Genomic DNA, 12,245 nt, shown 5'->3' on the forward strand with positions numbered 1-12,245 from the left:
CAACGATTCTATTAATATATAATGTCTCAGATCCAGGGCTTCACACTGATGAATAAAACCCGCTCTTGCTCTTGTACTCCAACACTGTGATGCTAAGATCCCCAAACATCAGAGGGAAGCGAGCTGCTAACACCACGCCACTCTCAAAATGGCGAGTGCGCCACTCTCAAGATGGCGGAGGAGGGAGGGCGACCCCATGGCAACACCGGCGCGAGCGGAGGGGGCGGGGCCTGGCTGTGCGCTTCCGGTCGGCTCCGGCGGCGACGCGTCAGCGGGCTGAAAGCGGTACGGCCGCGCGCCGGGCTGTCACTTCCGGTGAGCCTCGGGACCACCAGGTCGCCCTTCGCGCCGCCGTTGCTCTGGCAACGCCGTCGGGCCCGGGCCCGGCTGAGGCGACGAGGGGTACTCGAGGCGTGAGGTCATCGGAGCGGTGACGACAGCAGCGGCGCCGCGCGTGGGGTGCGGGGGAGGTCGGCCCGGCCGCCGTCAAAGGTCTCGGCTTTGATGTGGGGCGGGCGGCGGCAGCGTGACCGAGCCCGGGGCAGCGAGCGGGGCCTCAGCCTGCTAGCACGAGAGAGGCGGGCGGGGAGAGCGGGGCCTTCTGCATGCGATAGGCATCGGGGAGTGACGTCAGTTGCTAGGAAACCGAGAACAAAGCTGGAGGGTCCGCGGGGAGCGGGCCCTGGGTTGCCAACGGTTGTAGTGCCGCACCTGGGGCGCGGTGGAGCAGAGCATGCAGGGACCTGGCCTCTCTCTCATCTCCAGTATCAGGGCAGGGCACGATTTGCCATTCAGAAATAGAGGGGGTGGGAGTTGAAGTTGGTGCCCGTGGTCACCTGCAGAGACCGTGGCCTTATGGGGTTTTTGCTCTGTCCTTTCTTCCCAGGGAGTTTGCAACAAGTGCTTTCAGACAATCAGGTTCCAGTTAGTGAAAAGGATGTTTGCGGATTTGGATTATGATATTGAGGAAGATAAGCTGTGAGTATGGCCCTCATCTGGTTTTTGTTTTGTTTTGTTTTTCTAACAATGTACAAATAGTCTTCTCAGCTCAAACCAAATGGCAGCAGATAGATTTCTCTGTTGCTGACAAGGCCAGAAAGATCTGGACAGGCTTGAGCAGTACACCCACAAGAACCTCATGAGATTCTTGGCCAAGTGCATGGTCTGGCACCTGGGTCATGGCAGGTCCCACTACCAGTACAAGCTGGGAGATGTAAGAATGGAGCACAGCCCTGCTGAAGAGGACTTGAGGGCACTGGTGGATGGTGAGCCAGCAATGTGCCCTCACGGCCCAGAGAGCCAACTGTGTCCTGGGCTGCATCCAAAGCAGTATGGTCAGCAGGGAGAGGGAGGTGATCCTGCCTCTCTGCTCTGTTCTGTGTGACCTCTCCTGTAGTACTGTGTCCAAATGTGGAACCCACAGTACAGGAGACGTGGACCAGTTAGAGCGCATGCAGAGGAGGGCCACAGAAATGATCCAAGGGATGGAACATCTACTCTATGAGAGTAGAAGTTGAGAGAGCTGGAACTGTTCAGCCTGGAGAAGAGAAGGCTCCAGGGAGACCAGAGAGCAGCCTTTCAGCATCTAGAGGGAGACTGTAAGAAAAAAGGGGACAGACTCTTTAACAGGGTTCCTTGCAATGGTACAGGGGGAAATGGTTTCAGACTAGAAGAGAGATTTAGACTGTATGTAGACTTATTTTACAGTAAGTGTACTGAAGTTCCAGTAAGGAACAGGTTGCCTGGGGTGTGGACGCTTCATCATTGGAGATATGCCAGGTCAGGCTGGAGGGGCTCTGAGCATCTTGAGCTAGATGTAGGCATCTTTGTCCATTGTAGGGGCTTTGTCTAGATGGCCTTTAAGGCTCCCTTCCAACAAACAGTTCTGATTCTAAAACGTGCTAAAGGGTCAGGCTCACTTATCAGTTCTGGCTTCCTGCTGCCTTGGGAAATGGGGATGAGATCGATGTGATAGTGAGCAGATGAGAGGGCTTTGTGTCTCTCTCCAAGGACTGCTCTGAGCTTTTTGTTGCAAGGTAGTCCTAGCAGATCCTCAGTAAATTAATGACCTTAGCTAGAGGAAGAAAAAAGTTTATAATGGAAGACAGTAAGAGGCAGCAGTAAGTGGAAGAAAACCTCTGGAGCCTATGGGTTTGTAAGGAGCACTGGAATTTTTTGAACAAGAAAAAGGTATTATGAAATCAGCAGTTTCTTTGACATGGAGTCTCATTTATGTTGCACATACTTATCTCTCACTCCAGCACAAAGACCAGCTCAAACACTGTCTAAAACAAAGCAGTGTTCTCTCTGCATCTCTCCCTCCTTCGCTCCATGCATGCTGTCTCAAAAACAGCAGCTCAGAGTGTCTTTGTGTTGTCATGTGCTTATAGATTCTGTGGCAGAGATAATGTGCTTAATTAAAATGTACAATGACTATCATGTGTTCAGTTTTTATTGTCACAGATACCACAGTTGTTTTGTACAGGTACAGCTCTGTCTGCTGTGTTCAGTTTTCCATTACCTCCTTTCTCATTCTAGAGGGATCCCCACTGTACCTGGAACAGTGACCCTGAAGAAGGACTCCCAGAACCTGATTGGGATCAGCATTGGGGGAGGAGCACAATACTGCCCCTGTCTCTATATTGTCCAGGTGGGCTCCTGGGGAGGAAGAGTAAATGAAAGGGCATTGATTCACCTGAGAGGTGAAGCCACGGAGAGCCCCGTGCTTTTTGTTTCTCTCAAAGTTTGAGAAAATTCACTTTATAGTAGATAAGATTTCCTTACCCCAGCATCTAGTATGCAGGAAAGAATAACATGAAGACTTCTGAGATTATTCTTCTTGGAGAGCATGTTAGAATTCAGAGGGGAACAGTGTTGACACTTCTAAGTCCTGTGCATGAAAAGGCATGTCTTGAAGACAAAAAACTCCTGAGAGAGCAAGGTGATCATCCCACCTCAGAATTAGGAGAAAAACTGGTGCTTCACCATGAACTGTACGTAGATACAACCAAGTTAAGTAGGAGAAATATAACTGCCAGGTGTTTGTTCTTCAGCCCTGCACCGTTCTTTTTCATTCTTCTGATTCCAGACTGCTTGTGCTTCTTCTCCCCTTCTCTAGGTGTTTGATAACACTCCAGCAGCCTTAGATGGGACCGTGGCAGCGGGCGATGAAATCACAGGGGTCAATGGCAAGTCTGTCAAAGGGAAGACCAAGGTGGAAGTTGCCAAGATGATACAGATGGTAAAGGTGAGAGGTAGGAGGGGGAGCTTCTGGGTCGTCGTTTACACTGTATTGTCCATCAGTGAAGGAAAGCTGCAGTCACTTGCTTCCAGCGCAGCAGCTTTGAATTTGCTTTTCCTACAGGGAGAAGTGACAATTCACTACAACAAACTTCAGGCTGACCCAAAGCAGGGCAAGTCTTTGGATATCGGTAAGATGTAGTGATTTCTGTCTCCCTACAGTGTTAAAGCAACATGGAGGGGTGAAAGATTGGTCACAGGTGGAACAGAAGTACTGTTCTCTTTCCATTCTTCCTCCTAGCTCAAACATTTTCAAATTGAAACTGTCAAAGAGAATAAGAGGTTTAAAATAAAATCCTTCCTTGCCTTTTTGAAGTAGTCTTGAGAATTAAATCAAAGCTTGGCTGTTGTTGCAGCATGGTTTCCTTTCTGTGTTGCGTTGAGCAATGATAGCAAAACTCAATTAGATAGTCATTTGATCTGTTCATTTTTACTGTGTGCATTATGCTGACCTGTTGAGATTTTTCAGCTGTATGCTGAAATGTCTGTTGAAAGACACTGAGTTCTGTTCCTCAGCTCTTAGAACTGGGATGAAGTACCTGTCTACACTGGTTTGTACAGTCATATGTTTTACAGGGAAGAGGAGAGGATTTATTTCTAGAATAAAGTATCTGTTTTGAACTGTGCCCATACAGTTGTCTCTTCTATGTGGTCTGCATTTTTCATTTTCCTAAAAGAATACTGTACTGTTGTTACTTTCATTTCTCTTAATGGTGGTTAATTTAATGTCCCAGTGAATAGATGAGGATTCCAGGAAATGCTAAGAACTTGCATGGATTTCTGGTGAAACAGAAGTGCAGTAAGAGTATGGAATATTTTCCAGAGATCTTGGACACTGCGGCTGCAGCTGACATTCTTAGGAGCTGCAGGTGCTTGACATTCCTGCCAGTTTGCCCCTAAATAAATGTAGCTGAGTCATCTGGTGCTGAAAAGGGCATAATTTGCAGAGTATGGCCACCAAAGAGAGAAATGAATGTCATCACTGGGTCTCAAAAGGGTTTAAATAAGATGTAAGTGGGCAAAAATAATTTTGAGCATTAAATCCTACTCACCTTGCTTTCAGCCTCTTATCCTAACTGCAGTTGAAGTAGTGCAGCCAGTTCAATTACAAATACAATGATAGGTAGCTTATAATGAGATTTATTGGCATAGTTTTCCAAAGGAAGTGCTGGACCTCTACTGATTTAGGCATATAGGATGTGAGGACAGAACAGATGGACAAGATAAATGATGTGCTCCACACAGCAGCTGGACTGAAGTTTCTGTGGTATTCTGATGCTCACTAGCTCAATAGTAAGTTAGACTGAGGCTAGTGAGTTTATTCAGCATCTGAGAAATGGATGAAGTGTGCTAATGTGCTTTTCGTGCCTGTAGAAATGACTCTGATCCTGGTTTGCCATTCTCTTGGCTTTTAGTATTGAAGAAGGTAAAGCATCGACTGGTGGAGAACATGAGCTCAGGGACAGCAGATGCCCTGGGGTTAAGCCGAGCCATCCTTTGCAATGGTGAGTATCACCCACAAGGGCATTTTCGTAAGGGAACACTTGCCTTCCTGTGCTTACCACCTTTTTTATAGTTACTTACATGTCCCACTTCAGTACTTCACAGTTCTTTCCTTCTATACCTCGTTGTTGTGATTGCCTCTTCATGGCTGATGTACATTCTATCCTTGGGGCCATTTAAATGATAACTAAGATCAAATTAATTTCTAGTGGGAACCCATGTAATGAATGCTGATAGACAGTGACCTCACACTGTAAAACCTGTTTGCAGTTAATTTAAAATCTTCCCATGTTAGACTATAGGACAGGCTTTGGATCTGAGAGAAGTTTGAACCAAAGATAGGAAGCTGGTGGTTTTCCAGTCAGACATGCCTTAACCAGGTCCTGGATTTGACTATTGTAATTCAACATCCTGATTCTTGTTTACATTTAGATGGATTGGTGAAGAGATTGGAGGAGCTGGAGAGGACTGCAGAACTGTACAAAGGTAAGCTGTGTCTTTCATCAGGTACTGTGTGGGGAAGAAAGATGCCTACGTTATGTTTCCATGAAATGACTTAAATGTCTTTTTCTGTCTTCCATTACAGGCTTGACAGAACACACCAAGAGTCTTCTCAGAGCTTTCTTTGAGCTCTCCCAGACGCACAGAGGTAACAAGTGAGCAAAGGGAGCACAGGCCTTTAACTTCCATTTTCAGGAGTTTTAGTTGATACTTCAAGGTGTGATTCCTTCACCCAAAGAAAACAAAGTGTTGCAGAAACAAAAGGGGAGGGCTGTCCTCCTGGTGTTAGCAGTCATGGTGCTAACACAGTGCCTGTGTTTCACTCAAAACATTGAAGAAATGCCCTGCCAACCTCTAGTCTGTTATACATAGCGTCATCTCTTAGCTAAGTGCAAGGTTTTGGGAAGGAGTTGCAGCATCGGAAGCGTGATTCTTCTCCAGGGCCAACCCTTCTACCATTTGTTTGCATTTATTACCCTCGTCCAGCATTTGGAGACGTTTTTTCTGTCATTGGTGTCCGGGAGCCTCAACCAGCTGCCAGTGAAGCTTTTGTGAAATTTGCCGATGCCCATCGCAACATTGAGAAGTTTGGGATTCACCTTCTGAAAACGATTAAGCCGGTAAAGAATTTAACCTTACCAGTAAAGGGTCTGGAGAAGGAGGGTATCTGGAAAGACAGATGCTGTATTTGAAGGTGTTGTCGTAAAGATCAGTTGTTGTGGGAAGGGCTGTCGTTGCTTTCCTTCAGAGAACTCTTCGTAAAGAACCAAAGAGTTAAAGCAGGGAATATGTCAGACTTGTCCCTTTGACTTCTGCCCATGAGTATATGCCTCTTGTTGTCTACTGGGGCTGGGAGGGTGGTTTGGTCAGTGTAGTCCCTGGAGTCCTTTCCCTGGTATTGGAATCCATAACTAAGAGACGTCATTAGATTTAAGAGAGCTTAGCAAATTTGAGTGAGCCATCGGGATATCCATTCATTTTGATTAGCAAACAGGATATTAAATATTGATTTGAGCCCTACTTTAGGTGCTGTATTGCATGGACAGTCTTGGTTAGTTCATCTGTGAGTCTGGGAGGGCAATTTCCAGGGCTAATTACAGATGAAACAAGTTGAATTAAAAGCAGACAAATAGAAACTAGAAGCGAGGCATGCATTTCTAGCATTGGAACCACTTACTAGCAACTGTAATGGGTCTTCTAACGATGACAATTCTGAATCAAGATCAAACATTCTTTTTCCAATGTGTTCTAGTTCAAAGAAGAGTTAACTCGAGACAGTCTCATGACCTGTGCCCATTAGAAGGTTGGACTTCATGAACTGTAGTCATGCTTTTTAAACTTAGGTTTGGCAACGGGATGTTTCCCTTGCAGATGCTGACCGACTTGAACACGTATCTGAATAAAGCCATTCCTGACACAAGGCTGACTATCAAAAAATACCTGGATGTCAAGTTTGAATATTTGGTGAGCTGCTCTTAGTTCTTTAAAGCTGGTTGAAGTTACGTTTTCTAGAATCGTAGGCTGAGAATCACATGCAGTCTGCACGATCACATGTGCATCTTTCCATGGTTAACATGAGAATGCTTTCTTTTGTCTTCCCCCAGTTCTTTGTTTATTGACAGATAACTCTGATTCAAACATCTCCTTTTGATCTCGCAGTTCTCACCAATAAAATGGGTGTCTCGGAATCCAGATGACTTACTTTCCATCTGACCAAATTAATTTCCATATTCATTTGTGGAGAATTCTGGTTGAATTTGTGCTCCTGAACACCCCTGAATAGCTCTACAGTCTCAGAGTCCCTGTTTTGGAGCTGGTTTGGGGCTGTGTTTCTTCAGTCAAATTGGACAGCTGTCAAATTATGTTTGCGTTCATTTGCACAATGGTTTGTTGTTTTTTCTTCCTTTTCCATTCTGCTCACACCCTGCTTTCTACACCAAAAAGCAAAAATAGTGTAGGGTTGTGTAGTGCATCTTTTCTGTAATTGTCGTAATCTGTTTGCTTTTATCAGCTGAGGGAAATATTTGGAACTGCACCCTAAGGCAAGTGAAAATGGCAACTTCTCTTCCCACATCAATCCTTCCCACAGCTCATCTTTTTTTCTCTTCCTTATTTACACTTTGCCCATGGTTTCCCAGCGGTGTGTTTTCCCAAACAGTAGTTGAATGCAGGATTTTTCTCCTACTGGGTTATACTCGTATTACAGGAGCAAATACTTCATGTAAATAAGACCCTTCTCCCTCCCCCACCATTTTCTCTAAACTTTTTCTTTTCACCTGGGGTGCTGAATCTGCTCTGATCCCACTGTGCTTTCCCCACCATCCCTAGCTGCAGCAATTGAAGGAAGGCTTGAAATGATACAACTCTGTGGCTGTGAGTGGTGGTCGAATTGCTTCTAATCCTCAATATTCCCTTATCTGCTTTTTTTCTTTCTTAAATCCCGTGAAGTCTTACTGCCTGAAAGTCAAAGAGATGGATGATGAAGAATACAGCTGCATTGTGAGTACTGTGGCATAGCAAACTGCATTCTCTGTTACTGTAGATTGTGTGTGCACACTGCCTTGTAATTGAGTATGCACAGGCAAACTAGCAAATACATCTTAAGAACTGCATCCATTTGTTCTTACCATATTAGAACCTGGAAATCCTTAAACACTACCTAGGAAACTGACATAGCTCTCATGGATGCTGTGGGATGCTAGAGGGAGCAGTCCTCTTATCTGCCTCTGTGCACGGTGGTTGCCTCTCTTGGTGTTTAAGTAATATTAGCTTGGGTAAGAAGGTTTAAGGTGTTATCTTCACAGATTCCATTTGTGTCTAGTGCACAGCTTGCCATTAATTCTAATTAAATCTTCTGAGAAATGGAGGGTTAGCTTCTCAGCAAAAAAAAAAAAGCATACGAAAGCTCCATTTGTTATTGAAGAAATGGATTAAAGGATCTCTTTTAAGAATATTTTTTTCCTAAAAATAAGTAATGTGAAGTCAGAAGGCTTCAAAAAAAAAAAAAAACCAAACCAAAACCAACCCCCACTGACATTCTCCAGTAACAGTTTGCTGCCTGTTTTAAACTTTCACATCTGTCATCCTTAGCAGCTCTGTTTAAGATAGCTAAAAGTGCTCCCCACATACCCAGTTTCCCTGCATAAAAGCAAGATCTGTTTTATTCTAGGCATTTTTTTCAGAGGAGGGATTTGATTTTTTATTGTGATTCCTACATTGCCATGGCAGGAATGAATAAAACTTTCCTAACACAGCTTTTAATTACAGCTCTGGTGCTAGTTGGGAAGGGAAGAGTCCCAGTCTTGGTCAGCAGAGTAACATCTCTGGGTTTTGCCATACGTAGTGTGCGTTATGAAGCCATGGTCAGTAACATGGATTTTTGTGTTAGATTTGCAGGTGCAAGTGAAGAATGTTGTTTAGCTGACAAACCTAACACCTTTCCCTCCAAACTATTTTGTGGAACAGTGTGTGGGCCCATCCCTAATGGATCAAATGTTGTGGTGGGATGGTTGTAGAAAGCACAGAATTCCCTGTAGAGACATACACCACATGATGCAGTCCGTACAGAGTAAGACTTGCAGCGAAGCTCAGAGTTTGCTTGTGATTAATGTAAATTAATACATCCCTCAGGCCCTAGGCTTGCTTTTTTATGGTATCTGTCATAGTAGTTCAGTCACGAAGCCCTTCCATTTCTCTATGCTGACTCGGAAGGTGCCTGTTCTGTTTTCTTTGTTTTATAGTGGCACCCTTCTTTACTGTGGCTGGTGCATATTTGGTCTTGAGAATGGCCACGATGACTGCCAGCTTGCTGTTGTGGCTGCATTCACAGTCTTTCATGCTTCTTGACTGCAGTTGGGCTGTAATACCCAAGGTCACTGCAAGTCTGTATCAGTATGCAAACCGTGTGTTCAGGCAGTGCTGTGGGAGTCTCTGAAACGGTGCTGTGTTTTGGCAGGCTCTGGGTGAGCCCCTCTACCGGGTCAGCACTGGGAACTACGAGTACCGCCTTATCCTGCGTTGCCGCCAGGAGGCTCGCACACGTTTTGCCAAGATGAGGAAAGATGTGCTAGAGAAAATAGAGCTCCTAGACCAGAAACATGGTGAGTACCACTGCTGTGTCCAGCACCTGGAAGGCTCAGGCATATGTGAGGCATTTGTGGCTTGAGGTTTCGTGCTCCTCGTTCATCTTAACGATCTATGCTGAAGAACCTTTTGTCGGCCTCGAGTTGACCAGGGGAGGGAGATTCAGGGTGGATGTTAGGAAAAATTTATTCCTTGAAGGAGTGGATAGGCTCTGGCACAGGCTGCCCAGGGTGGTGATGGAGTCACCTGGAGGTGTTCCAGAAATGTTTGTGTGTTGTGCTAAGGGAGTCATGTTTTAGTGGGGAAATGCTGGTGGTAGGTGAATGGTTGGACTTGGATGACCTTGGAAATCTTTTCCAACCTTGGTGGTTCTATGGTTGACTACGCCTGAGATATCTGTGCTCAGGCACCACGTGGGACTAACGAGTGGGAGTCTGTATCACCTGCTAGTGAGGGAATGTTGATCACAGCCTCGGCACCTTTTGGGAAGGGGTTTCACCTGATTTGTTCCCAACGTGTTTCCATTGCAGTGCAAGACATCGTGTTCCAGCTCCAGCGTTTTGTCTCCACAATGTCAAAGTACTATGACGACTGCTATGCTGTGCTCCGAGACGCAGATGTCTTTCCCATTGAGGTGGACCTTGCCCGCACTACTCTGAACTATGGGCAGAAGGACACGTACACAGACGGGGCAGAAGAAGAAGAAGGAGAAGGAAGTGAGAGAGAGAGTAGTGGGAAGGAGGATGCAAATGGTGAAAAGCTCATTGATGATGCCTGAATGTGCCAGTATGGCACGGAGAAAATGACTTTGCAGACTGTTATGAAAACATGTATTTTACATGGCGATTCATCCTTCATGATTGACTGTGTTGTCCAGCCTGGGATTCCTCCTCTGTTCTGGGTGGCAGTAGCTGGTTGGATTGGGACCGACCTCTGCATTCCTCTCTTCATTTGCTTGCTTGCCTGGATATTCCTTTTTCCCTTGCAGAGTTCTGTTGCCCAACTTGGATACTGAGTTGTGGGGAAGAGAATCTCCTCCCACATCGCCATGTGACTCCATGCGCACAGCTGAGCGTGCAGGATGCACCATTTTTCTCTGGCATGTGGAAGGCTGCTGAACATTTGGAGATAACTGTAAATGGAACAACAGTCTCCTCCTGTCGTCCCTTGTGCCACTGGAAAAAGCACCAGCATTGTTTTCTTCACCTCACTGCTTGCTGTCTTCATGCTTCAAGCTTTAGCTTATTTCAGTCTTCCTCTCTTTTCTTCCTGGAGCACATCCAGTGAGCTCTGGGACAGGTTTTTTTTAGGATGATCACTCCCAACTCTCTCCAGCACCACTTTGAAGAAATAAGAGCAAGTCAGAGCTGATGTCTGGAACTAGTGGTGGTACATGTGATGCATTCATCCCCTAGCCATGAGGTCTGGGGGAGAAGCTGTACTGGAAGAGGCTGGTGGTCGACTGCTGCAAGGATCTACAAGACTATTTCCTTGACTGCTATCCTCTTCATATTCTTTGAGCTCCTGCACAGCTAGCACCATCTGTACACTCCGTAGCTATACCCTGGGGTTAGGGTCCTCCAATATATAGCTCTGCCACATGTGGTAGAGAGGACCCCAGGCCAGAAAGTTCTCCCAGTCAGCAGAGAGATGCTGAGGTTAACGTGTTTGTCTGAGTCAGATTCCTGAAAGTAAGAGCAAAGCTGCATGCATTTCCTTTCTCTTGTTTTCTCATGCTGCTCTTTGCAATGGATAGTAACCAAATGGGCTTCTTGAGGATGTGCAGTAAGACCTGCAAACTCCTTTCCTTGTACAGGTGCCGTGAGGAACCATCTTAGGACTGCAAAGGTGATCTATCCTTACACTTACGAGGAGAGGCAGGAAGCCCTGCAGAGAGGGGAAGATAAGGCCTGTGACAGAGACATGTGATTCTGAGTGTGAAGTACGATTAGCATACAAAATACTGCTCTCTTCTCTACCCACCCATTCCATTCTGCCAGAAGCTAATGGCACCTTCCCCAGCACAAGGGAAGGAGGGAAAGGTAAAGCTTACTTTTCTCCTTCCACCACCCTTGTGGGCAGATCCCAGATCCAGATGACACTTCTTGCTGGCAATGGTGTGCTGCTCAGAGGCCAGGGGTTTGACTTCTCTGTCATTACATTCTAATGGTAGTGAGAGAAGTTATTTAAAGGCATTAATTTAAGATAGAGATGTTTAGTTTGATTTTCTCTTTTTTTTTTTTTTTTTTTTTTTTTTTAACGTATTTTTGGAGACTTGTTATCTCCATGGGTTCGTGGAAGAAAGTTGTCCATGGGCAAGCTGCCCTGGAAGATGTAAATGGACTGTAAGTGTACTGTTGTCTGTAATAAAAAAAAAATGTGATCGTTTTGTTTTCTGTTGTTCCTGGCTTTGCTTTAGAGATGTGTTTGCTTATGCTGGTCAGTTTTTCCTCGCTCATACTCACAGATGTCTCTGCTGGGATGCTCAGGTTTCCTGAAGAACATTACAGATGCTGTAGCAAGGCCATTCCTCCATGCAGTAACAGTTTCTCTGCATCTTGGCTTCCAAGGAAACACCAGCTTGGAGTCGTCCTTATGCTGCTTCGGGACCAGCTTTTCTGTACAGCTCAACTATTGCACCAGAGGTAAGTTGGTGCTCAAATCCCTGATCCTCTTTCTGTTGTGCCAGAATGTGGAGTAGTTCAGAGGAACAGAAAAAGCTTCAGTGGAACCTGCCTGAAAGTCAACAGTGTGAAAGTGGAGGGCAACGTAGCCCAGCAGCATTTTTTTGCAACCTGCTTACAAGCAAGCACCTTTAGCCTTCTGGGGAGTGGTACAGAAGAAGTATGGCACCCATT

At 45.6% G+C, this 12,245-nt stretch overlaps 1 protein-coding gene across 2 annotated transcripts; it reads left to right on the forward strand.

Annotated features, from left to right (window-relative positions):
• The first annotated feature begins 235 nt into the window (after nt 1–235).
• On the forward strand, nt 236–11,546 carry PICK1 (protein interacting with PRKCA 1). Of its 2 annotated transcripts, none has more exons than XM_052668704.1 (13): nt 236–315; nt 887–978; nt 2,539–2,650; nt 3,119–3,247; nt 3,365–3,431; nt 4,716–4,805; nt 5,236–5,289; nt 5,390–5,452; nt 5,791–5,924; nt 6,676–6,768; nt 7,753–7,803; nt 9,260–9,404; nt 9,918–11,546. In XM_052668704.1, the coding sequence occupies exons 2-13, from the start codon at nt 938–940 to the stop codon at nt 10,163–10,165; spliced, it is 1,227 nt and encodes a 408-aa protein (XP_052524664.1). In that variant the 5' UTR covers nt 236–315; nt 887–937; the 3' UTR covers nt 10,166–11,546. The 2 variants fall into 2 exon arrangements, with proteins under 2 accessions (XP_052524664.1, XP_052524663.1); XM_052668703.1 differs by lacking the exon at nt 236–315 and adding an exon at nt 325–492.
• The last annotated feature ends 699 nt before the right edge of the window (nt 11,547–12,245 follow it).

Source organism: Tympanuchus pallidicinctus, unplaced genomic scaffold (assembly GCF_026119805.1).
Source record: "Tympanuchus pallidicinctus isolate F22 unplaced genomic scaffold, pur_lepc_1.0 scaffold8, whole genome shotgun sequence".
In the NCBI taxonomy this organism is placed as follows: Eukaryota; Metazoa; Chordata; class Aves; order Galliformes; family Phasianidae; genus Tympanuchus; species Tympanuchus pallidicinctus.

Bases quoted from the DNA above. Each gene is read 5' to 3' on its own strand.
- PICK1 (XM_052668704.1), top strand. From the start codon at position 938: ATGTTTGCGGATTTGGATTATGATATTGAGGAAGATAAGCT. The intron at 979-2,538 runs GTGAGTATGGCC...TTCTCATTCTAG, and splicing joins GATATTGAGGAAGATAAGCT to AGGGATCCCCACTGTACCTG. The intron at 3,432-4,715 runs GTAAGATGTAGT...CTTGGCTTTTAG, and splicing joins GGGCAAGTCTTTGGATATCG to TATTGAAGAAGGTAAAGCAT.